The 27679-nt window shown below is 40.8% G+C and overlaps 1 protein-coding gene across 2 annotated transcripts in view; it reads right to left on the bottom strand.

Moving 5' to 3' along the window:
• LOC136884431 (uncharacterized) overlaps window positions 1-27679 on the bottom strand; it is a 179681-nt gene that overhangs the window by 13747 nt on the left and 138255 nt on the right. For both annotated transcript variants that reach the window (XM_067156592.2, XM_067156591.2), the window contains exons 4-8: window positions 13707-14285; window positions 10958-11427; window positions 7405-7646; window positions 3299-3423; window positions 406-492 (exon numbers count right to left, since the gene is read on the bottom strand). In XM_067156592.2, the coding sequence (XP_067012693.2) occupies window positions 406-492; window positions 3299-3423; window positions 7405-7646; window positions 10958-11427; window positions 13707-14285 (1503 nt within the window). The remainder of the gene's footprint in view (window positions 1-405; window positions 493-3298; window positions 3424-7404; window positions 7647-10957; window positions 11428-13706; window positions 14286-27679) is intronic.

Genomic DNA, 27679 nt, shown 5'->3' with positions numbered 1-27679 from the left:
AGAAGAAGTGGATTTTTTTTTTTTTTTTGTCACATTACAAGGACACCAGAAACCAGATTACCAAGAAAAAATATAAAGAAACTCTGGAATCAGAAAAACAAGTAGGATGGATTAAAGAAATTAGAGAGGATATGGAAGAACTAGAAATAACTCTGGATGATTTGGCAAAACAAAACAGAACATTTAAAGAAAGTGAAAAAACTTTAAAATTAAATTTAAACCAAAAATGGACAAATGGCATGCAATGAAAAGGATATTTATAGATGAGGAACAGTACAAAAGATTAGAACAAATGAAAAGCTACTGGACAATTTGGAAACGAAAATTATCGAAGAAGATGACCAGAAAATGAGGCTGTAAAACCAGCAGCAGAAGAAGAACCAATAGGTAATGACTAAGCCTCACCTGAAGTTTGAATACTCTGCCCAAGCCATCTTGCCATCAAATGACTCCAACTCTATCCTCAGAATCATGTCCTTCTGAGTTGTTAACCTGTAACCAAGAAACATACATGAGAATGTTACATTCCAGTTTAGAGACAATCATTTATTACTTAATGTTCATGGCAAGTAAAGTTACATAATATCGTACTCATATGTTGTGGTATTTTGAAAAAAATATCCCTAAATATATTTGTTTTACAATTGTGGTCATCATAGTGAAAAATATTGACATTTTGAGCCTCTACGAAGAGTTTGTGCTTACTCTTCTGCCTACTAGTAGTGAGCTTGCCTTCTACCCAGAAGTGCTAGTTCAATTCCCAGCTGGGTTACATTGGGATTGTAGGAAATGAACTTGTGGATGAAGCTACAAAAGAAGCAGTACTTTTACCACCTCAACCTACGAACGTACCTGCTACAGATATTTGTTCTCAGCTACATCGAATCATCTTGGCGTCCTGGGAATTGGAATGGCTAGTTATCCAAACTCCCAACAAGCTGAGAGCAATTACGAAGACAACTGCCGTGTGGCGGTCCTCTTTCTGGCCTTCACAGAGAGTAGCTATAGTTTTGTGTAGACTGAGGAAAGGTCATGGAAGATCTACGCAATCTTATCTCCTGGAGAGGGAAGACCCCCGAGTGTGTTCTTGTGGTGCTGAATTCATCCTCACAGATTGTGCTATCTCTCTGGCCTAAGACGGAATCTCGGTCTGCAGGAGACACTTGAACTCATACTAGCCAATGACGCAACTACCGCTGATCTCATTCGCTTTATAGGTGAGAGTGAATTAATCAAGGATTTCTAAATTATTTTCAGTGTCCTTTTTGGCTTAATAAAATCATATTCTAAAATGATTATTTTTTAAACTCATCTTCAAATTCCTCCATTTAACCCCTCAGCGCCAACCTCTATACGTGGTATAGACCCATACATGGTTTCGCATTCACAGCTATAGAGTGAAGAGTTTTGCTCTTATGGATATGCAAATTGTTTTGTTTCCAAGAAGACATTTTCTGGTTTATCAGTGCTGTAAAAAAGAATTGAAAATCGTTAAAATGTAATTGATTTTACAATAATAAATATTTGTCAAGTACGGTAAGTCTGATCACTAATCTCTGCTTCTTTTAAAGTCAGTTTGCTTCATCCTTTCCCACGTAATAAAATAAAGAAATGATGATCTGAGAAGTTTTTCCTTTTCAAGTGATGTTCTTTGCTCTATTTGTGCATTGAGAGTGCGAATTATTTATTATATCTGTCTTTATTTCTTGGCTTGTAATATTTTCGTAAGTCTCCACGAGCGCTCCATGTAGACATGAGTTAGTGCTGCTTTCTGTCGTATGATACAAGAGCCAGTTGTTCATGGTATATATCTCGTTTGAAAAAAGATGTCTCGACCTTTTATCTGAAATACGTATAGAGTTGATTTATTTCGTCATAAATGTTATTCCCCTCATTCAGTTTCGTCCTGCTGCTTTCGGTCTCACTGCAGCTTCATGAGTCCGTGTGACGCGCCGCGCTCAGCCGTGGTTTGACTGACAGTAACATGCTTGAAATATTGTATAATTCAGATGAGAGTTTAGTCGGAAGTAGTAGTGACAGTACTAGCAGCAATGATAATGAAATAAATGATGTGGCTGTAGCGGATGCAGTGGTAAATGATGAGAGTGACGATGAGGAGGATCTAGTACTTGGAAATTTTGTGTGGGAGACTATTGATAATTATACAGGTCAAAGGGACGGTTTCAACAGTGAGTTCGGATTCCTAAATTCTATAATAATATTCAGACAAGTCACAGGGACAAACACTGAGCCGTTATCTTATCGGGTTTAGCTGATGGAAGGTTTGTTTACAAAATACGCTCGCTCGAGCGGGGAACAATATATTCAAGGCCGGCGCGCATCAGATAATACAGTTCCAAGGTCGCACGAAACACATTTTATCAGGAAATTAGCACCCAAGAGTGAGAAACCAAACCTCAGAGACGTTGTATCGTGTGTTCAAAACACGGCAAAAAAAGACGTCGGTGTACTGCTGCCAGGAGTGTGACTTGGGTCTCTATCTCGAAGAGTGCTTCGAACTCTGTCACACGAAACTAAATTACTAAGGAAATGTGAAACAATTATGTAATTATAAAAGTACATAGTTCTATCATAATGAATTCCACATTTCGTGAATATTGGGCTACTCTTATACTTGTAGTAACGCTTTAAGTGAATCAACGTATTTCAGTCGCGCGTAGTTGAAATCTCATCCGGCCGCTGGGTAGGAAGCTATTTAAATGGCTGCGATGCTGAGGGGTTAATAAATAAAATTTATTTTCATTTTTGTTTCCACTTAATTTGTTCAGAGTGGATGGTTACCTAGTTGTACTTCCTTGTAAAACAACAATACCACCACTTCCCAGGCAGGTCAAGGATTTTTACTTAGATTTTCGGGCTGGTTCGAGATCCACTCAGTCAATGTGACAACAATTATTGAGCAGGTCCCTGACAGTGAGATAGTGGCCCTGGTCTAGAAAGCCAAGAAGAACAGACAAGGTGATTCACCATGCCGACCATGTATGACCTTGTAATCTGCAGGCCTTCCAGCTGAACAGCAGTTAGTTGGTTGGCCAATCCCTATTTGGGCACTAGGACCATGGGATAGGGGATAAAAGTTCATGAAGATGACGATAATGATTGTCATGGTTCCTCTCCATTTCTATGCTTATTCTATTCTAAACTCATCTATCACTTGATTCCGCAAATTTACCTTCTTTTTTATACTTCCATTTCATTTTCTCCCCATATCATTCATGTCTCCATAGAATAGCATTGTAAATATTCTAAGTACACAAAGAAATAATTTGTTTGTTACCTGTGGATGAAGTCATTGCCAAACCAGAACTCCTTGTCTAGATCTCCAAAGCCATGTTTATAATTATTCCATGAAAGTGTGAAGTTCTGCTGTGACCCAGGGAACTGGCCTCTCCTCTGTATTACCTGCAACTCACACATACAATATTATAAAACTATTATTATTACAAAATAAAATACAATAAACATATTAAAATCAATACATCCAAAATTAGTTCACAAAAACTAAACGAGCATGGAATTAGGAATCTGCCTAATTCATGGATAAATTCATAATTGTGGGACTGGAAACAAGTTGCCGAGTTAATATTTATGCAATAGTCACAAAAAGTGATCTTTTATATAATAAAAGTCTTCCAGGCTATTCTGTGGTGATCTACTTCTCTCATTCCTACCAGACTTTTCGACTACTGCTGCGGTAGTCATCTTCTGTGGCATTGTCGAAGTACTCTCTGCATGGCATGACCCAATTGGATGCTGCACACTCAGATATAAACACAGCCACTTCCCCCAGCAACCATCACAGTCGCCAGCGGGACACAGCAGAGAATACTTCGACAACGCCACAGAAGCTGACTACCTCAGCAGGAGTCAAAATGTCTGGCAGAAATGAGAGAAGTGGACCACGGCAGAATAGCCCGTAAAACTTTTATTATATTGATCCTGGCCATTAAAGCCTTTATACTTCGATGATCTTTTATGTTATAAGTGAGATGTTGACATCCAAGCCAGAATTTTGAAACGAGTAACGTAAACTAATTATCAATTTAGTGGCTGTTGTGTAAAATATTTTATTTCATATCATGGTGAAATTACTTATTTTAAAGTAAATATTAATTATAAATAATTTTCATAATTCAACATTCAAATCATCCATGCACTGAATGATGCAGTGAAGTGTTTTCTTGTGGGTATGTTGTTAAGGAAGATATAAGAGATGTACACAAGAAGCTATGTGGTGTCAAAACATTCAAAATTAGTTTTAATTGAAGCACTGAACAGTCCACTAAATTCCAGAGTCGTAAACATGGTCCACCAGTCCTGGATTAATTAAGATAATAGGAACTTCAAGATATAGAGTGATATTAACTGATACACTAGAGGAGGAGAATAGGTATGAGGTTATGCACCTTTCAATACACTAAAAGTAAACTGACTAAGAGATTTTTAGACCATATTACAATTTAAGGAACTGGTTTCAATCCAACCAGGGGTCATCCTCAGCCTTATAATTCTAAACATCGACAAGTTATACAATGTACATACAATCATTAAAATCCCTTACAGTATGCATTATTACAAGATATAAAGCACATACATAACAACAATATAAAAGACACTTAAAACACCGGATGTTGAATTCAAATAAAAGTTTTGGTAAATTGACCACTTGTAAACAAGTTCTGTTGGACTGGAAGTCTGAAGTGTGACACTCAGTTCACATTTGTTCCTAGTGTGTGTCCCATTTGTTGATAGTACCAGTTTACACAATGTTAACATTTTATCTTCTTAAACTATATTAAGAATTGTTGGCCGAAGTTATATGGTTGATTAGAAGTCATCAGCAGTTATAAATGAAGACCATATTATAATATTTTGACACGGTCAGGAGGATACTTTTGAGCTTAATCCACCGGTTGGCCTACAATTTACATTTTTAAGAAGCTTTGTCACAGGACAATACCTATCAATCGAAAAAACAAAACCGTTGCCAGGGGAGGAATTTGAACATGAAGCTCTGAGCTGACACGACTGCACCGTAGCAAGTATGCTACAGTGACACCATCTAAAACTCACGGTGTGTTTGTGTTTGATGCTGATTTCTCGGCATGGCTCTCAAGCTGGTCTTGAGCTGAGAGCAGATTTAGTAACATCACCTTACATAGCTCATTTTAATTTGCCCACAAACTGATCTCATTGGCTAATTTCTGCAGCTGGTGAAATAACGACGACACGAGATTTTGAATTAATTTTTTGAAATTCTTTATCAGTACAACCAACCCTCTAACAATTGTGTACCCAGTTCACATATACCAATTTTCATTCCATGATGTTGCTCGTATACAACAGAGAAAGTTCATTTCATTTGGAGGGCGCTAAAACAGTAACATGTGAAATGACAGAGACAATTTTGGATTGTAAAATCAGTGGAAATCAGAAATGAGCTGATCGAGGACCGACAGGAAATGGATGTAGAAGATAGTGGTGGTGGTGATTCTTGTTTTAAAAGAAAGTACAACTAGGTAACCATCCTTATAGATGTAGAATAAGTAGAGAGCCTGTCTATTTGAAGATGTGGAGATCATCCTCGTCTCTTCTTTCCGATGCTGCCTCTTTCCACACTGAAATGTCAATGTGTTTGTGCTCCATCAGATGAGTATCACAATGGAGCGAGACAGAAAATGTGGCAGTGACTGATGACTGGCAGTGCTATTTCAACAAAAGTACAGACTGCACAGTGCACCCCAAATATCCCTGACTTAGCAGATCCAATCACACTCAGGCTTAATTATTGTATTGATGAGGTATTGAGGAGGGCATCATTGTTAATGGAATCACAATAAATAATCTTATTCAGCCTCCATCCTTGCAATATGTAGATGATACCGTTCTGCCTGCAACAAGTGCTGAAGATCTTCAGACATTACTAAACTGTGTGGTCGAACACAGTGCTGCAGGAGGTCTGCTTTTTAACACGAAAAAGACCAAAGTAATAAGTCATAAGCAAACATGTCCTTCATCCTGTTAAACTGACAGTAGCTGGCTCATCACTGGAGCAAGTCCAATGCTTTAAGTGTCTTGGCAGCATTCTTGATCACATCTGGAAAAATGCTGTTGAAATTAAATCCCAGATTTTTTAATTCGTGTGGCTCTTTCTAGCCGGGTGCAGCCCTTGTAAGGCAGACCCTCCGATGAGGGTGGGCGGCATCTGCCATGTGTAGGTAACAGCGTGCTATTGTGGTGGAGGATAGTGTTATGCGTGGTGTGTGAGTTGCAGGGATGTTGGGGGACAGTACTAACACCCAGCCCCCGAGCCAATGGAATTAACCAATGAAGGTTAAAATCCCCGACCCGGCTGGGAATCGAACCTGGGACCCTCTGAACCGAAGGCCAGTACGCTGACCATTCAGCCAACGAGTCGGATAATTTCAGATTGAACAGGCAAGGACTGTATACAAGAGAATGAGCAAACTTCTCTGTAACAGGCAGTTTAAGATCAATCTTTGTCTCCGTTTGTTTCGGTGTTATATATTTTCTATCTTACTTTATGGTGCCGAGACTTGGACCCCAACACAGAACACCACCAAAACACTTTGATCCTTTGAGATGTGGTGCTACCTGCTCAGAATATCATGGGTCGACAGAATATCTAACACTGAAGTACACATTTAAGTATTTATTTATTTTCCACCTAGTCGATACAATGATTGCTTAAGGCAATTTTTGGTCAAAAGTGGTACATGTTTCATATATTATCAACATCTTCAGCCACATAACACTGTTTTAATTTTAAGGACACTTCCTCTAAAGCCTTACTTTGTCAATTTATATATATATAATTATATTATTTTTATATATTATTTATATATTATTTTATATTTATATATTTTTCATCTAAATAGTGTTATGTGGCTGAAGATGCTGATAATATACGAAACATGTACCACTTTTGACCATTAAAAATTGCCTTAAGCAATCATTGTATCGAGGCTAGGTGGAAAATAAATAAATACTTAATTGTGAATTTATTGAAGTGCGATACGGACCATGAAGCTGATTCTATGTAACACTGAAGTACTCGAACACCTGAGCAAAACGCTACAGGCCATACACAACATCAAAAAAGAAGAAACTTAAAAGGTAAAATTGAAGAAAGGAGAAGTAGGGGAAAGAAGGAGAATATCTTGGCTACGGAATCTACGAGAATAGTATGGGTTCAGTACTCCCACTCTTCTGAGAACAAGAACCATATTGTCCTGATGACAGCCGACATCCAATGAGGATACTGTACAATCAGAAGAATAAGAATAGGTGTTGTAGGGTGTAATAAGGTATAGTAGAGTAGAGTGAGAAAACACATCATATATTACAGCACATTGAATATACCGTCCAACCTCCGCCGGCAGTGTGCATGTCGCAAAAGCGCTTGTAGAAATCTCGTCCAGCAGCGTTCAGTTCACTCGGACCCAGTCTGTAGACTCTACTTTCATGGGCGTGCCTTGTGTCTAGGAGTTCCTCACAGCTGTGAGCGCTCGATACCACAGGGATGAACGGAGGTTCCACTGTCTCACTGCTATTTCCATCTTGATCCTCATCACCACTGCCTTCTCGATCATGATCACCAGCGACTGCCATGGAACACAATAAAAATTACAAAAAAAATAATCTATCTTAACAAGAGCAGAAGAAGACAAAAATTGGTATCTTTCAAATAAACTCATCCTAACATACATACAGGATAAAAGATGTTCAAATAATCAAGCAGAACAGTTGGCAATTCTGAAAGCACTTGAAACAACTGAAATATTGGTATTATAGGGAAATATCTCATGGAAAGCCAAGGTATTCTCTGACAGTAAAACAACAATAGACTCATTAAAATGTAACAATTACAACTACCTTATTTACAAAATCAAAATGAAAGTGAAATTTTTTGAAAGGAACAAGTGGAAAATCGAGTTCACCTGGATTAAGGCCCACGTTGGGAACTGCAGTAATGAACTCACTGATCATCTGGCCAAGGAAGCAGCACGACAATGAAATTAGCGAGTGTTACAGCAAAGTTTCTAAGAGTGTTTTGATGAAGGGATTGAGAGTTTATGAAAATGGCAAAGTAACAAATTATTTTTTCCCAGCGTAACAGACAGACAAGGATGTTCTTCTAAGGGAATTCAACAAAATATTGAACAATCCAGAACTGCCGATACGTGATGATATCAGTGATGCAAATACTAATCGCCTGCGTACAAGAAAACCACCAACAAGAGATGCCATGAACTTGAGGAATGACAAATACCAAAGTTCTATTGAATGGCAGAAGAGACTCGACGACAAATATTACCCAATAATGCCTCCTGTGAAGGAGACACCACCACTTTCAACCTCCCTCATAGACTATGGTCCACACCGAACAGGATTCGAACTAACCACGGGAACTGTGCGGCCTTCTACTACAAGTGGAACAGAATTTCAATGCCTGAATGTGACTGTGATAATACATAACAGTCGATCCAGCACATCATCACCAATAGTAAGACAAGAAAATATAATGGCAGTACTTTGCTCTTGTGACCCCAGAAATTATGGACTACATCCAAATTTTACATATACATATATAAAAGTGTAGATCCTACATAAGACACACCCTGTATCTCTAGGCATACTCTAAATAAATAACCCAGGTTTGATTCTCGATACTGCCAGAAATTTAAGTATGGCAGGAGGACTGGCATGTGGTTCAAAAGTTATAACTTGATAAAAAATAACTACACCATGCACAGAAACCAAAAATGATACTTCTCCATCGACAGGCAAACTTTACAGATGTCCCCAGTTGCAAAACTCTTAGTTACAATATTTCATTCTCATGCTGGCAGGCGCAATGTCAACATGTCCTTGAAGTAGCGGGTGAGGTTGAGCTTTCTCCAGGGCTTGACACACGTCCAGCACCCTTGCTGGACAGGGAAGGAACAAGTGACAAAAGAAATTGCAGCTGCGTGAAGCACCATTATCAATTCCCTACTACCGATTACAAGAGACCATTTCACCTATTTTGTTAGTGTTGTAAAGGTCTGAAGTAGACTGAAAAATATAGCAAGATTTTCTCAAGCACCTCCCCAGTTTAGGAGAATTTTCCCAATAAACCAAAAACTTCAAAGCTCAAATCGTTCAGTTTGGGATGCTGGATGTTACGAGTGAAGGGATGTTTCTGGAAACTATAGTACAAGCAAGAGTAGACTTACCCTCCTGCGCACTGCTCAATGCATTTATTTGGAGTAAGGTTTACGTGAAGTTTCTTACCATCGGGGTGTGTTGCTGAAAGAAGCTGTACCACCTTGGAAAATGTGACGACATGAGTTAGTTTACTTTACCATCACCTCTGTGACATAGGATGTCCACTCTGTGGCAGTTCAACAGTTGCTACACACCTACGTTTGGAGAGCTCTACAAACTGATATGGCTCTATCACCCATCCTTTTTTCCTCTCTGATAGATGCTAAGAGAGTATGGTTGGTTAGTTGTACTTCTTCTTGAAGCAATAATCACCACCACCACCACTATCATCCATCACATTCCTTACCTCTGCATGACACTGACATGAATTTTAGCCATGGAGAACTGCAATTTTCATGTATGACTGCTGTTCAGCTTCACTTACATCCATCTTGGAGCACGGTGGATAGAACACTAACTTAATCGTGCATTGTTGACAATACAGAGAAATGCCATCGTTCAGTGGCATTCAGTAAAATGGGACACATATTTTCAAATGTATCTACTAAACTTGCTGTGTTTCCATATGTTTGGAAGTATAACAAAGTTGCCATGACTTACAAAGTTACCTCAGTGTATATAAGAAACATTTCTCCCTGTGGATGAGGGCAGTAGAATACCACCCACAGCATCCATCCCCTGCTTGTCGTAAGAGGCAACTAAAAGGGACCCCAGTGGCTCTCGGCTTGGGTGCGTGGGTTAGTAACCACAGGTCCTGAGCTGAGTCCTGGCATTGCTTCCGATTACTTCTATCAGGCTCCCAAATTTCATTCATCCTATCTGACCACCCTTGGTCAACACTTGTCCTTTTCTGACCCTAACAGTATTACTGGGTTTCTTTTTTCACAATTTGCTTTATGTCACATCGACACAGCTAGGTCTTATGGTAATGATGGGATAGGAAAGGCCTAGGAAAGACTTGGGAGTGGTAAGGAAGCGGCCGTGGCCTTAATTAAGGTGCAGCCCAAGCATTTGCCTGGAATGAAAATGGGGAAACTATGGAAAACCACTTTTTTTTGTTGTTGCTAGTGGCTTTATGTCGCACCGACACAGATAGGTCTTATGGCGACGATGGGATAGGAAAGGCCTAGGAGTTGGAAAGAAGCAGCCGTGGCCTTAATTAAGGTACTGCCCCAGCATTTGCCTGGTGTGAAAATGGGAAACTACGGAAAACCATCTTCAGGGCTGCCAACAATGGGGTTTGGACCAACTATCTCCCGAATACAAGCTCACAGCCGCACGCCCCTAACCACACGGCCACTTGCTCAGCTCAGTATTACATTTGGAAGCCTAGGGAGTTTTTCAATTTTCAAGCCCTTTGTGGCATTTTGTCTTTCATTGGCCGGTACCTTCATGTTTTGAAGTGTAGGACCCCTTCGAATTTTTCTCTCTGATTAGTGTTAATGGAGGATGATTGCTCCATTGTCACATTGTAATTCCTCTTAAAACAATAATCATCACCATCACTATAAGAAACATTCTTGGTTGGAAATCAGGTGGTAGACCCAGAAAGAGAAATTTGGATGATATGATCAGTTATTATTCAACACTGAAACTAGGAAGATTTTAAAAGAACAGCACCCTGTGACAAGACATGGACTTTAAATAGACATAGACTGGAGAATTTTACAACCAATAGTAATCTAAAAACGGTAAATCAACTTACCACCTCCTCCTCTGGCACCAGAACTATCAATTCCACTGCTGGTCCAAATCTCTTCATCGACAGTTCCACTTCCTCTCCTAGTCCCAGGACCGAAGACACCGTCATCTGGAGGAGGTCCATTCCACCTGGTTGTCTCAAACTGTACACGTCTTGTGCCTTCACCTTTAACAGTAGCATTGGAAGAGCATGCTGCATGGAGCTGTCGGAAATGTTCCTCCATCTTACTATCACAAGTGCTTGCATCATCTATCACAGCTTTCTCGATCTTCAACAGTCGTTCCTTGTTTTCCGTCGTGAATTCACGGACATGTTTGCTCGTGTCCATGCAGCAGGACAAGAGCTGATCCGACATTGCCACTTGGTCGTCCCACAGGGCTGAAGAAGCATTGACGGCCGAGCGGATTGTAGCTTCCAGAGCCTCTAGTGCTCGGGCTGTCTTCTTGTATGGAGAAGTCATCCTCTTCCACAGTCTGCACATGATACATATCATCTATAAGAGGAATTATCAAGTACTGGCTCAATATTTTCATTAGACAAATGAATGGATTTAATCCTTTAAAGGATAGTGGTCACAAGGTGTAACCACCATTTTAGTGTCAGTTTTTTGGCAACCTGCATAGTGATTTCACTTCATTGCCATTTTGCTGCATTCACTGATCATTGGCAATAGTAGGAAAACTTTTTGTTCTTTTTTTCTTTAAGAAATATGTTATTGGCAGCCTGCACAAACTAATAAGGCAGTTAAGCTCTTGAAGTCTTTAGGTTTTTCAATCGTGAAATTACCAGCGTTTCACCCCAGTGTAGCAATGGTCTCGTCAGTTGGAATGCTACACCTTTCCAAGACGCTGGCGCTAGTGCGCCGTTGAGACACCACTGCAGGCCTCCTATGCAGGACAATGCAGTGATGGTGCAGTACTGGAAGCATGTGCCTCCACTTGTATAAATGCCTGTAAGCTCTTTAGGGGAACCAGGTAGTGTAGTTTAGCCAACAATGCAACTGTTTAATAAAAGCTTTGTTATTAGATAACCATGACAACTAGAAACTTGAGATTTTTACAAGTTATCAACAACATCCATGGCAGTGTTTTGATACAGAATTATAGAAATTGAAAAAATATTTAAAAAATAATGAACATTTGAAAATTCTGAAAATTTTAGAAGAGTATTTGTATTTTGGTACCTTTTTCTCTGGCGTTAAAATAGATAATTGGGTGAAATCTATAATTCTTAATCTAATATTATTGATACAGCTTGTGAAGCAAAGTTATTGTTGTCAGTTATTTGGTTTCGATTTTATGAATTTTTGATTTTGACAATAACTTTTAAACTTTATTTGAACTCTTTTTTTAATTTTTTTTTTTTCAATTACTTCCATTTTGCTTCGCAGCTTTTGGTTTGTAAGCATCTATAACTTCAGAAATTTTCAACTTGATCAGGCACGTGGTTCCTGAGAAAAGGGTCCAAAATGTCGAAAATTTTAAATCTTGAGAAAAATAAGGTTAGAGATTCAGTCAAAATTTATAAATGTTTACCTAGCACTCTAAAACTTTCCAGGGCCATATTCGTCATCCTCCACTTCTTTTCTACATTTTTCTTGTCTTCGTTTGGTCCTTTCTTCTTTTGTTCCTACTTCAACTGCTTTATTTGCAAATAATATGCGCTCCTTGTCAATGCGTTGAAGATTCGCCTGGCAGTTTCTTCCCGGACTGAAACCCATTTCCCATAACACCAGTGTCCTAGCCAAAGCTCTGTCACTGAAAGTAATTACAGCATCCTTTACTCCGATATTCAGTAGCCTACCTGCTGACCCACAAAAACAGATTTTGAAACTCTCTCCCAGATGCAGTTGTTGAGACTTTCACTGGGGTTTTCAGTCTTCCCGTGCAAACATTTCTTCAGGAGTTCAGGTTTGCTCAAGTCCCTGTAAATAGGTTTCATGACTTCCATTACTGCATAGGGGAGAGTGTGTTTATGGCTGTACGATTCCCCAGTAATTTGAGATCGCTGGTACTAACATCAAGAGTCTGGACCTTTAGGGCAGAGAGCATGCTGTGGCGTTTCGTCAGTGGAGCACTTGTGTAGAAATGACGCCCACACAACCTCACACAAGGCCTTCAAGTTGTTGGTCTTTCTTCTTATTGCTAAACTAAAGTAAGTCTCCAGTAAGTCTATTTCACAGTCTCTCAGTCGACCAGGACCTCCAAATGCCTTACCATCAGTAAGCTTCTCTCCCTTCATCTCCCTCTTCAACTTTCGCAGACAAATAAAACAAAGCACACTGAGAGGCGGGAAAGCAAATGAAAATCGTAAATGCGTACACAGGCTAGTCAACGTGACAAACAGAAGAATCTCCCAAGATAACAAACTTTCCCGCTTTCAGTTACACGAAGTAGAACAAGAAATAAATATTGCCGGAATACAAAAAAGAGGACGTGTCGTTTCATGTAATTGACGTATGCATGGTTACATTCCATTATCAATATAGACCCCAAATATGTTTTCTATACCCATGTTTTATAATATATTGGTGTAATCGGGAAAGAATAGATAATTTTTTGAACCTAAAAAATATTATATTTTCGGTCATTCCACACTACCTGTTTCCCTTTAGTCTTATAGAGCTTAAAGGTTTCTAACATTTGCAAACAATGAAATTAAATTACGGTTTCCTTCTAGGAACGTTATTTTTTATATAGGCCAAAGGCAGGCAATGAATTAAAATGTCTAGTACACTTGTATAAACACTAACCTATCTAGAAGTTTGTTCTCTGACAGCTCCCGCAGTTCGTTGGTGTGTTGGCCTCCATGGTGGTCCTCCAGATGTTCGGCACCTTCCTTATCCTGCCCAGCCACCATCTTGTCAAACATTACATCCACCTTAGACGCCACATCCCTCAGCAGTTCTTCTATCACCACGGGGGCGTTACATCTGATGATCAGCTTCCCTCTGCCAGCAGAGTGGATACTTGAAGTGCTCTCGTCTCCCTCTGGAGTCAGGATGTCTTCTCTTCGGATACCCGGTTTCCAGTGAGAGCCCCTGCCTCCCGATGGAATCCTTGAGTGACTGTTTATGTGATTATTAAACTGATTAAAGCCTAGATGAAGTCTATCTAATTTGCGCTCAATAATTCTAAGTGTACTCACAACACCTCTAGTGGCAACATCGCCAAACAGCGGACTGCCCTCACGATGATTCTCCATGGACTTTCCAAGATTAGCTAGCTTGTTATCAGATTCTATGATCTTATTAACAATGCGCTCAATTTTGTAGTCCAAGTTGAGCAACGAATTCAACTTTCCATCCATTAGTTCCATCTTTTCGTGACCCCTGAAAAAGAAAAAAAGAGATCAGTTTAAAGTTTGATAGCAGTCTCATCAACTAAAAGGTACAACTCTCTTATACAGGGGATTTAATGATGACACATTCTATAGTGAAAATGAAAACCTACAACCTGTTTTCCAGTCAATGACCGGGTCAGGGATGTAATGAATGAAACACATATAGGCTGTTATTACAATGGGGTTGCCACTTCTTCTTGAGACGCCTTCTCCTAGCGGAGGTTGGCGGTCCACATAGCCAGCTCTGGACGTGATGTTGCAGCATGGAAAGCATCTTCTGAAGTGCAGTTGTGCCATCTTCGGATGCCCTTCAGCCATGAGGTCGCCACTCCCAAAGTGATTTATTAATGAGTGATAAATGCTATGAAATGATAATGGAGAGTGTTGCTGGAATGAAAGATGACAGGGAAAACCGGAATACCCGGAGAAAAACCTGTCCCGCCTCTGCTTTGTCCAGCACAAATCTCACATGGAGTCACCAGGATTTGAACCACGGTATCTAGCGGTGAGAGGCCGACGCACTGCCGTCTGAGCCACGGAGGATCTACATTCTATAGTATGGTTCTTAAATATTTGATGTTCCAGATTCCGCGTAAAAATTCCAACGTCAATTGGGAATGTATAGTAGGGGCCTACTGGGGTTCATGTTGAATAGTTTCTGAGAAATGTCACTGAGAGTGAAGGATGTTTGTTTCAGTATTTGTTTTAAATTCTTTTGAATATTATTAGTGGATCTTTTGTAACCAATTTGAATAAACAAATTTTCCAAAAAAAAAGTTTTTTTGCAATAGGTCTCTTTGTTCATAATTACTGTAGCACCTAATGATGACATTTAAAATGGTTAATATACAGTTAAAAAGGTGAAGGACGAAATATTCTCCTTTCTGTGTGGGTGGGGATGATAGAATAACATCCACAGGATCCCCTGCCTGTCGTAAGAGGCGACTGAAAGGGGCCCAAGGGCTCTTAAATTTAAGTTGACGACCACGGGGCCCTTCACTGAGCCGTGGCATTGCTTCCACTTACTTGGGCTAGGCTTCTCACTTTCATCTACCCCATCGGACTTACCTTGGTCAACTCTTGTTCTTTTCCTACCCCGATGGTATTAGAGCATACGAGGCCTAGGGAGTCTTTCATTTCCAGCCCTTCCTTGCCCTTTATTTGGCCGATACCTTCATTTTTCGAAGTGTCGGATACCTTCCATTTTCTTTCTCTCGGATTAGTGTTATATAGAAGATGGTTACCTAGTTGCACTTCCTGTTAAAACATTAATCACCACCACCATCGAAATATTCTTTGAAATTAATTTCAATTACCGGTGACTCTTGGCGAGCGGTGGGAGCGTCCGCCATTTTCTGTTACAATCGAAATTGTAGGCGGCGGGCAATAGAACACACCCGCGGCACCGCTGCCTGTCGTAAGAGGCGACTAAAACTCGCCCCAAGGGTTCTCAGCTTGACCCCCTGTTGGTGGAGGCGATAGAATAACACCTAAGGTATCCCCTGCCTGCCGTAAGAGGCGACTAAAAGGGGCCCCAGAGCCCTGAAACTCGGAGCGTGGGTTGGCGACCATGGGGCCCTTAGCTGAGTCCTGGCATTGCTTCCACTTACTTGTGCCGGGCTCCTCACGTTCATCTATCCTGCCCGGCCTCTCTTGGTCAACTCTTGTTCTTTTCCGACCCCAACGCTATTAGGTTTGCGAGGGCTAGGGAGTCTTTCATTTTCACGCCCTTCGTGGCCCTTGTCTTTCTTCGGCCGATATCTTCGTTTTTCGAAGTGTCGGATCCTTTACGTTTTTTTTAGTGTTATATAGAGGATGGTTGCCTAGTTGTGCTTTGTCTTAAAAACAATAATCACCACCACCACCTGTGAAAATGGGAAACCACAGAAAACCATCTTCGGGGCTGCCGACAGTACGGTTTCGAACCCATCTCCCGACTGCAAGCTGGCAGCTATGTACCCCAAACCATGCGGCTGCTCGCTCGGTAAACGCGTTAAGGATGGAGTGTAATCTAAGGAATCTAGTAAGCCCAAGAGGAGTACAGCAGAACGTGTGAGATAATACCGATGGTGCAAAGAATAATTGCAGGCTTCTGCGCAGCGGGACGTATAGTCCAGCACCGCTACCGCACCTGCGGAGCCTGTAGCCTGGGAGTCGGCTGTAGATGACAAAACAGTCGCTGGGAACATCTCACAGACCACCAGCAGCTCGTGAGGAATGACCAGGTCCGAGTGGAGGAGCCGCATCTGGCGGTCGAGTTTGACAGGACTTAGCAAGCAGCCAATACACACTTGGGTGTTCTGTTTGGTTACGGTTGTGATATGTGCGGTAGGCTGTGGTACAGGAAGCAAGAAGCCTGAGTTTGTATTCGAAGATGTAGTACCTATAAACACCTCGCGAAAGGGAAATTAACTCTGTCTTGTAGATCCACTTCATCGTTTGCCAACCTCTGTGGGTGGGGGCGGTAGAATAATACCCACGGTATCCCCTGCCTGTCGTAAGAGGTGACTAAAAGGGATCCCAGGGGCTCTCAAATTGGGAGTGTAGATTGGAGACCACGGGGTCCTCAGCTGAGTCCTGACATTGTTTCCACTTACTTGTGCCAGGCTCCTCGCTTTCATCTATCCTATCCGATCTCCCTTCGTCATCACTTTTTCTTTTCTACCCCGAAGGTATTGGAGTACTCGAGGCCTAGGGAGTCTTTAATTTCCACGCCCTTCGTGGACCTTGTCTTTCTTTGGCCGATACCTTCATTTTTCGAAGTGTCGCATCCCTTCCATATTTTGTCTCCGACTAGTGTTAATAGAGAATGGTTGCCCAGTTGTAGTTCCTCTTAGAACAATAATCACCATCACCACCACTACCTTCTACGTCCAAAGAACGGTGTATTTTTTTAAACATATTGCCTACTTATTTTCTTGAGACTTGTTTAACTTGGAAGCCTACGGGTAATACGCAAATATAAATTAGAGTTCAATTCATTCTTTACTGCATTTCAGGGAGTTGATTGAATGCCCGTTTTTCGATTTCAAAAGGCATAAATATTCAAGGTTCTCTCCATCTGATCCCCCGGTGGGTGGGGGTGGTAGAATAACACCCACGGTACCCCCTGCCTGTCGTAAAAGGCGACTAAAAGGGGCCCCAGGGGCTCTTTACATGGGAGTTTGGGTTGGCAACCACGGGGCCTTTAGCTCAGTCCTGGCATTGTTTCCACTTACTTGTACCAGGCTCCTCACTTTCATCTATCCTGTCCGACCTCCCTTGGGCAATTGTTGTTCTTTTCCGACCCCGACAGTATTGGGTTGCGAATCCCTGGGAGTCTTCCATTTTCACACCCCAGGGGTTCTGTACTTTGGAGCGTGGGTTGGCGACCACGGGGCCCTTAGCTGAGTCCTGGCATTGCTTCCACTTACTTGTACCAGGCTCCTCACATATTCATCTATCTATCTATCCGACCTCCCTTGGTCAACTCTTGTTCTTTTTCGACCCCGACGCTATTAGGTTTGCGAGGACTAGGGAGTCTTTCATTTTCACGCCCTTCGTGGCCCTTGTCTTCCTTTGGCCGATATCTTCATTTTTCGAAGTGTCGGATCCCTTCCATATTTTCACTCTGATTAGTGTTATATAGAGGATGGTTGCCTAGTTGTACTTCCTCTTAAAACAATAATCACCACCACCATCACGCCCTTCGTGGCCCTTGTCTTTCTTTGACCGATATCTTCATTCTTCGAAGTGTCAGGTTCCTTCCATATTTTCTCTCTGATTACTGTTATATAGAGGATGGTTGCCCAGTTGTACTTTCTCTTAAAACAATAATCACCACTACCACCACCTACGTCCAAAGAACAATAAATTTTTGAAAATATTCGCCTACTTATTTTCTTCGGACTTGTTTAACTTGGGAGCCTACAGATAATACGAAAATATATATTAGAATTCAATTATCTTTTTACTGCATTTCAAGATAAATCCCTTACACTGTACTTACATATCAACATTGCGATGAATTTTAGTTTATATGCCTATACTTTATTTCAAGGAGTAGATTGAATGACCGATTTTCAATTTTTAAGGGCATAAACATTCAAGGCTCCCTCCATCTAAGAAATATCCAATACTGTGATACTGATAGGTACGATAATAAATGTACTTGCGTAATTATTACATTGCATTTCACCGTATTATTACATAAACTAGAATGGTTAGTACACATAATCACGACATTTCTAGCCGCAAAATGATAGCTTAATTTACAATAACAGTCATTGCTATCAGCAACATACAGTTTCTTTGTCAGCTGTTTGTTTCAGGAAGACCTCCATCAAGATTTGACCTCACCATTACCACCAAGGCCACCTGGAGTATTTCTAGGAGGCCATGAACTGTAAGAATATAGCTAAGGCCTCTGCGCGCCCTGGATAACCGTTTTTGGAGTGAACTGGTAAAAGGTATGCAAGGACATTTCTAAGTGTCTTCCTTTGTCTTAACCTGCAAATAAATATTACAAGATTGATAACCGGGAAATAACTGGTCCATTCTGCTGTTGTACACATACTTAGGACTAATATGGAAACTCAAAAGATTTCAGATATGCCGATGACATAGATGTTAGGCCCCTTTAACCAATAAGCAAGCAAGCGGGATCGGAAAAGGACAAGAGTAATCTTGGGCCCCACCCGGCGGCCCCGGGTTCGATTCTCGGCCGGATCAGGGTTTTTTGATTGTAAATGATTAATATCCCTGGCCTAGGGACTGGGTGTTTGTGTCGTCCTTAACGTTCCTTTCCTCACATTCAACATCCTACACTTCCGCAATTCCATTTACACCCAGGTTCATATCATAAAGTTAAAGTTGTGGCAAAAGACTTATAGAGGTCGACGCCACGAACAAATATAATTTAAAAAACAATATTGGGCCGATCCACATCAATTACCGATACTAATAAATTGGGTATGGGCCGGGAAGAAGAAGAAGAAGAAGAAGAAGAAGAAGAAGAAGAAGAAGAAGAGTTTTAACTATCGAAATATACAATCATGGGAAAAAGTATACGTACACCTTAAACACTAAGCAATATTGTCGTTTGTAGTTGACGCATTGTCCATAGGCCGCTAGAAATGTCACTACTTTTCTATATTTCGGTATTTAGCGAAATATGAATATGAATACGAACGGGAAATAAGAATAGTACTTTAGAAATGTTTGTTTCAACAAGCGTATCATCCAGTAAGTTCGAAATATAGATGCATAAAATGTATTCGTACAGGTGGTTTATCTTCACATCAAAGTCCTTGATGACATCCCTTGCAACGCAGGTAACCAGTAAAGGTTACGTCTTTTACCAAGTCAGTTGTGCTTCAGTCGATCTAAACAACAAAGATACAGTCAACCAGTAAGATAGACCACGAAATGAAAGAAACAACAGAAGAAGAGAGAATAAATATAATCCGGGCTCATAATTCCTGTAAATCGCTCTCGGAAATATCGAAACTTGTGAAGACACTAAGAACTACAATTCAGGGAATTAGTGACAAGCATGGTGAGTGAAAATCTTTCAAACATGTACGTAGAAGTGGACGACCATGCAAACTAAACGATGGGACTAAACGACTAATCCTCAGGAAAGTTAAGAAAAAATCCTAGAATCAGTACTGCAAACTTGAGATCTGAACTAGAAAATGATTTAAAACATATCTGTTTTTCCACAATTCAAAAGTTTTTTATATACGTTTATAGACGAATGAGTGTCATTGTAGAAATGCCAGGCGAAAACCTTTAATTACCTCAGCAAATAGGAAGAAAAGACTACAATATTTTACAGACTATACACATGCTTCTCTAGAATTCTTGTATCGAGTTATATTTACGGATGAAAGAAAAATTCACTATTTTTCAAGAACATGACAAAAAGGCGTGGAGGAAAAAGAACACAGAACTCGAAGAAGAAACATCTGTCTTCTTCAATGAAGCATGGTGGAGGTTCTTTAATGGTTTAGGGGTGCATGAGCTCAGCTGGAGTTGGTTCCTTAGAATTCATAGATGGAAAGATGGACCGTAAATACTATATATTCAAATTTATAAGAAACATCAGCACCTAGCGCCGAAAAATGGGACTTCTGGATAATTATGTATTCATGCAGGATAATGATCTAAAACATACATTCGCTGGGGCTGTACCTTAATTAAGGCCACGGCCGCTTCCTTCCAACTCCTAGGCCTTTCCCATCCCATCGTCGCCATAATACCTATCTGTGTCGGTGCGACGTAAAGCAAGTAGCAAAAAAATAAAAAAAATAAAAAAATAAAGCATACATTCCTTGATACACAATTGTGGATTTCATACAACACACCCAAATATACGGTAACACCCTCCCGAAACCCCTGATCTGAATCCGATTGAATATGTGTGGGCTTATCTTAAAGAGAGACTGAGCACAAGAAATAGTTCATCAAAGCCAGCTTTGAAAATGGCTCTTTTGGAAGAATGGGGTAAGACTGAGCCCGCCTTTACCCTCAAGCTAGTTCATGGGTATAGTGCGCATTGGTATCACCCAAATATCACTATAAAATTTGTCACAAATGGAACATAATAATTGCTTTTACACATATCAAGTGAAAAATCCCTGGCAAATTAAGAAATATTTGATGTTTGATGTATACGTACTTAACAACTTTACAAGTACATTTGGTGGTGCGCTCTCAGTGACACACGTGTGTCTTTTGTCTTACACTTTCAACGATTTCGTGTGTGATATCTGTGTTTACTGAAGTTCTTTGCTTTCGTTTCATTGCTTCACTTGTCAAACATCATCATTTCATGAATTGTATCGCGATATGCAATATTTAATAGGCGACAAAATGGTATGGCCAATGTACATAAGAAAAATTCAGTGGACTAGTGATTTATTGGTCCAGGGGTAGAGCTACTTTCGTTCGAACAGAAATAAAAATAATTATAGGTCCAGGGATCATGCTATTTTTCTGTTGACCTCCATTTTGCTGTTTTAACTGGCCGCTCTAGTCATATGGACAAAGATAATGAGAATCCACAGACATAGCCCTCCCATTCCACGGTGCTAGCCCTGGACCTGAGGAAAGTAACAAAAGACGGCACCAGCAGCGAATGGACAAAGATAATGAGAATCCACAGACATAGCACTCGCATTCCACGGTGCTAGCCCTGGACCTGAAGAAAGTAACAAAAGACGGCACCAGCAGCGCAGTACGTCATAAACCAGTCCTGTCTACAAGCCTTAAGTATGTTTTCATATTTCTCAAATAACGACGGTATTTCTTAATTTGCCAGGGATTTTTCACTTGATATGTGTAAAAGCAATTATTATGTTCCATTTGTGACAAATTTTACAGTGATATTTGGGTGATACCAATGCGCATCGTACCCCTAGTTCATTCAATGCCTAGGCGGCTTGAGGCCATTGTAAAATCAAAAGAATTGCCAACAAAATACTAACCGTGCACTAACATAAGTGGGGAATGGAAGTAAAACTGGACTGTACGAATGCATTTTATGAGTATGAAATCATGGTATTTTCATTTATTTGTGCATTAATGATAGAGACGTCTATCAATTTTATGTTTTATGATGTATAAGTTATATCTTCACATAGTGTACATAAAGTTAACCTATTTATGTTATACAACGTACATGATAATAAGTGTACTAAATAAAGTTTTTTTTTTGTTTTAGTATTAAGTGTATGAATACTGTAGGCTAATTCACAACCGCCCTCCGGCCCCCTATGTAGATACATCCCCCTGTGGGTGGGGGCGGTAGAATAACACCCACGGTATCCGCTGCCTGTCGTAAGAGGCTACTAAAAGGGGTCCAGGTGCTCTAAACTTTGGAGCGTGGGTTGGCGACCACGGGCACTTAGCTGAGTCCTGACATTGCTTCCACTTGTACCAGGCTCCTCACTTTCATGTATCCTATTGGACCTCTCTTGGTCAACTCTTGTTCTTTTCCGACCGCGACGCTATTAGGTTTGCGAGGGCTAGGGAGTCTTTCATTTTCACGCCCTTCGTGGCCCTTGTCTTCCTTTGGCCGATATCTTCATTTTTCGAAGTGTCGGATCCCTTCCATTTTTCCCTCTGATTAGTGTTATATAGAGGATGGTTGCTTAGTTGTACTTCCTCTTAAAACAATAATCACCACCACCACCACCACCACCACCACCACCACCACCACCACCACCATCTTTCCTCAACTGTGCCGAAAGTTGAAGGGCTAAAAGAGCCCGGAAAGGTTTCAAATTGTGAGTCTTGAATAGCTCTATCAAACTAAAGAGGGAAAAAAACGAGCTCGATAGCTGCAGTCGCTTAAGTTCGGCCAGTATCCAGTATACGGCAGATAGTGAGTTCAAACCCCCACTGTTGGCAGCCTTGAAGATGTTTTTCCGTGGTTTCCCATTTTCACACCAAGTAAATTCTGGGGCCACTGCCACTTCCTGTCCCATCGTCGGCATAAGATCTATCTGTGTCGGTGCGACGTAAAATAACTTCTAAAAAACTAAAAAATACATTTCGAAAAATCACCTGCGGCCTAAATGCAATTCCGGAAAAATAGCCTAAAATAGCGTCTTCCTTTACTCGTTTTTTAAAAATTCAAATTCTAGTCAAATTAACTTATTTACATAATTATTTCCGTAATGTACTCCTTGGTGCAATACTCTCAGGAGATTTTTGATTTCTTGAAAAATGTCCACACAGAATGTAGCTTTAAGAGCTTAAATGAATCTCTGCATTCGCTCACATTAGCGCTCGTAGTGGCAAGAAAAGGCAAACTGCTAATCTAATCGACCGGATAACGATGATTAAGAAAAGGATCGTAATTTTTAGGAATAAATAAAGAATATATTCCCATACTGTATTATATTTTATTTACCTAAAATTCGTAGCTATCCCTAGTATGTTTTCAACATTGCGTTGCTTACCTGGAGGGCTAGAACTGTGGAATTTTGGGTATGTTGGTTATTTTGACTTGCGCTTGTGATGACCTTCCAATCAGTGAATACTTATTCCCTTTATTTCAGTGCGACAGAAAGCAGAAAATATAAAGAAAATCTAATGAAAGCCTCCAAAATAAAAATCTTGTTCCACAAGTGAAACATTGAGGTGGGAATGCTCTTGTCTGGGTTTGTATATCTGGTGCTGATGTAGACAATTTATTGTTTATTGAACAAAAAATGGATATATTAGAAGGAAATCTCTGTTGAAAAACTGGGACTAAGAAAAGACAGGGTCATGCAACAAGACAACGATCTTAAACATACCCTTGCAATAGTGAGAAAATGGCTGCTTTAAAATATTCCCAGGCAACTTCATTCACCTCCCGACATCCGACATTAACCCTATTGAAAACCTTTTGGAAGAACTCCGTAGGTGGATTAGGAACTATTCCATCGAGAAGAAGGACAATTTGAAACTTGTCTTAAGAACATAATGGAACAAAATTTCACCAGAAATCACCAAAAGACCCAGTGGAACCGGTACGAGTGCATTTGGAAGCTGTGATAACTGCAAAATATAGAAACAAAATGAGAGTGAAAATATTGTGAGAGTATGCTGATATTTGTTCCTGATTTCGTTTCAGAAATGAAAGATATATTGCCTTAGTTATTAATGCCATAAAATATCTACAAGTCTATCATTTCATTCTGTAAGTGCAGATAAGTAAGACGTCTGGTTTTGATTACAATCACAAATTGTTGAAGTATTTATCAGTATTTACCAGCGTTAACCTACGGGCTTGAGATCACAGGAGAATTTCTGAGTGTGAAGCAATTATAAGTTCTGGAAAAGATAAAATCTAGATACCTGGAGCGAGTCCTGAGTGTGTCAAAGACGCCAAGATCTCGACTTGTGTATGAGCTAGTGAGATAAATTTTCCTCATTAAGGACCTGATACACAATCTCATTTTACCAGGAGGTGCAGCATATAATAAACTGATGCATAAACTAAGAGAGGAAAAAAAAGGGACATTTGGGACGACTTCTACGCAACGAAGGCCGATCGGAAATGGATGGAAACGGGCTACCAACTGAGACATATAGTCACGAGATTGGCTGTTCGCGGATTATATTTCAAGATGTGTAAAAACAAAATGTTTCATGAACCAAACATAAAATGTGTGTGTAGACTATGTAACCAAGTATGTGAACGATACCGTATCCAGAAGTGTTCCTCGAGGTCCTGTTCAATTATTGAGTTTATAAAGGACTAACAATTACGCAGAGCGCATTAGTCGTCACGATATTATAAATAATGTGTGAAGTTAGACACCATATGGAACCACTTGCAGAATTTTGTACTGGTGACTAACGATAGGCTTCCTCTATGCACATTGTGCGCAATAAAAATGATTATTATAATAAAATTTTGAAGTGTACGTACACTTGTCTGAGCCTCCGTGGCTCAGAGGGCAGCGCGCCGGCCTCTCACCAATGGCTTCCGTGGTTCAAATCTCGGTCACTCCATGTGAGATTTGTGCTGGACAAAGCGTAGGCGGGACAGGTTTTTCTCCGGATACTCCGGTTTTCTCTGTCATAGTTCATTCCAACAACACTCTCCAATATCATTTCATTTCATCTGTCATTCATTAATCATTGCCCCAAAGGAGTGCGACAGGCTTTGGCAGCCGGTACAATTCCTATCCTCGCCGCTAGATGAGGGCTTCATTCATTCGTTTCCTGACCCGGTCAGATGAATGGAAACAGACTGTGGATTTTCATGTACACTTTTATTTCCGACGTATGTACCACAGGCTCGATTTTTTCTGAAAAAACTGAACCACCGAAGAACTTATACACCACCAATCTTTAATTGAGCGATGTATGATTCCCGGCTCACGAATATGACAGCTTGTTATTAATATTTTTCATGGTTTTGAGCTTTATAAAGCTGCGGTCCTAGCGCTGAGTCGAGCGACCACTCAGTATTTATTTTCATTCCACAAGAAGCCCTGTCATTTGGTGTATCCTTGAGCGTTGCTGTTCTCTTCAGCGAACATTACTTCATCATTGTTTTTGCTGTCCTCCCCCGCCCATTTCAATCTGGCTGCTGTCTGTAACCATCCTCGCTCGACTGCCAGCCTCATTCAAACCAGCACTAATGTGCTTTACACCGGCCGGCCACTGACACGCAAATCTTCAAGTGTTATAAATTCTGATTGCTTCGGAACATGACGTACTGGTAGCGTAATCCTGTCCATGTTATTCCAGAACTAAGATACATACGGAAGACCGTGTAATTTGTATCATCTAACTTTGAAACTTCCATAACTCTACTGACCGTAATAAAAATTTCTCAACATTTATACACGATAATTAGTACAAATACTTCAAATTACTAGATGAAAAATGTTAATAATGCCTTTAGAATTTGTTTAAAAGTAATATTTATTCTAAAACTTGTTGTCGTGGAATTTGGACTGGTAAATATAAACACTAGTCCGCCTCTGTGGTGTAGTGGTTAGCGTGATTAGCTGCCACTCCCGGAGGCCCAGGTTCGATTCCCGTCCCCCTGTGGGTCGGGGTGGTAGAATAACACCCACGGTATCCCCTGCCTGTCGTAAGAGGCGACTAAAAGGGGCCCCAGGGGCTCTGAACTTTGGAGGGTGGGTTGGCGACCACGGGGCCCTTAGCTGAGTCCTGGTATTGTTTCCACTTACTTGTGCCATGCTCCTCACTTTCATCTGTCCTATCCGACCTCTCTTGGTCAACTCTTGTTCTTTTCCGACCCCGACGGTATTAGAGCCCTCGAGGCCTAGGAAGTCTTTCATGTTCACGCCCTTCATGGCCCTTGCCTTTCTTTGTCCGATATCTTCATTTTTCGAAGTGTCGGTTCCCTTCCATTTTCCCCTCTGATTAGTGTTATATAGAGGATGGTTGCCTAGTTGTACTTCCTCTTAAAACAATAATCATCACCACCACCGTTCGATTCCCGGTTCTACCACAAAATTAGAAAAGTGGTACGAGAGCTGGAACGGGGTCCAGTCAGCCTCGTGAGGTCAACTGAGTAGAAGGGGTTCGATCCCCCCACTCAATAATCCTAGAAGTGGTTTTCCGTGGTTTCCCCCTTCTCCTCCAGGCAAATGCCGCGATGGTACCTAAATTAAGGCCACGGCCGCTTCCTTCCATCTTCCTTGTCTATCCCTTCAAATCTTCCCATCCCCATACAAGGCCTCTGTTCAGCATAGCAGGTGAGCCCACTTGGGCGAGGCACTGGTCCTTCTTCCCAGTTGTATCCCCGACCCAAAGGCTCACGCTCCAAGACACTGCCCTTGAGGCGGTAGAGGTGGGGTCCCTGGCTGAGTCCGAGGGAGAAACCAACCCTGGAGGGTAAACAGATTAAGAAGGAAAAGAAAGAAAGAAAGAAAGAAAGAAAGAAAGGAAGGAAGGAAGGAAGGAAGGAAGGAAGGAAGGAAGGAAGGAAGGAAGGAAGGAAGACTTAGATATTTAATGAATTTATTATGTATTACTAGCCTAAGCAATAAAGTACGACACTGTGAATTGTGGTCGTCACTTTTCGAAGGTACGACATCCTGAATATTGGCGGTTTTCATGAGCCCGCTTTTTGCAACTATTGCACTGAATATCATCATAATACTTTTCAGTTTTTCACACACAATGCCGTCATATAGCTCCTCAGTTGTAATCACGTAGGCTGAGTGGACCTCGAACCAGCCCTCAGATCCAGCCCCCTTGTGGGTGGGGATGGTAGAATAACACCCACGGTATCCCCTGCCTGTCGTAAGAGGCGACTAAAAGGGGCCCCAGGGGCTCTGAACTTTGGAGCGTGGGTTGGCGACAACGGGGCCCTTAGCTGAGTCCTGGCATTGCTTCCACTTACTTGTACCTGGTTTCTCACTTTCATCTATCCTTATCGACCTCCCTTGGTCAACTCTTGTTCTTTTCCGACCCCTAGAATACGCCCTTCGTGGCCTTTGTCTTCCTTTGGCCGATACCTTCAATTTTCGAAGTGTTTGATCCCTTCCATTTTTTCTCTCTGATTAGTGTTATATAGAGGAAGGTTGCCCTGTTGTACTTCCTCTTAAAACAATAAACACCACCGCCACCTTCGATCCAGGCAAATATCACTGACCTGGCCGAGAATCGAACCCGGAGCTTTCGGGTAAAAGAGAGGCATGCTACCCCTACACCGCGGCCCCAGCTTCAAATCATAAAAAAAGTTCTTTTAGAATCACCAGTAAAACTAGGAAGAAATGTAATTATTACAATTGTTGCAACGGTCCAAATTACACGACATGCAAAGATTTAATCAAAAACTAAATAATATGCATTGTACAGTATTAATTTTAAATAAAACTGTGTCAACACTTACCTAGATATTTCATCAGTACTTTTAAA

Source organism: Anabrus simplex, chromosome 12 (genome assembly GCF_040414725.1).
Source record: "Anabrus simplex isolate iqAnaSimp1 chromosome 12, ASM4041472v1, whole genome shotgun sequence".
NCBI classification, from domain to species: domain Eukaryota; kingdom Metazoa; phylum Arthropoda; class Insecta; order Orthoptera; family Tettigoniidae; genus Anabrus; species Anabrus simplex.
Note: the sequence above shows the minus strand (reverse complement) of the source record. Positions and strands in the feature narration are given on the sequence as shown.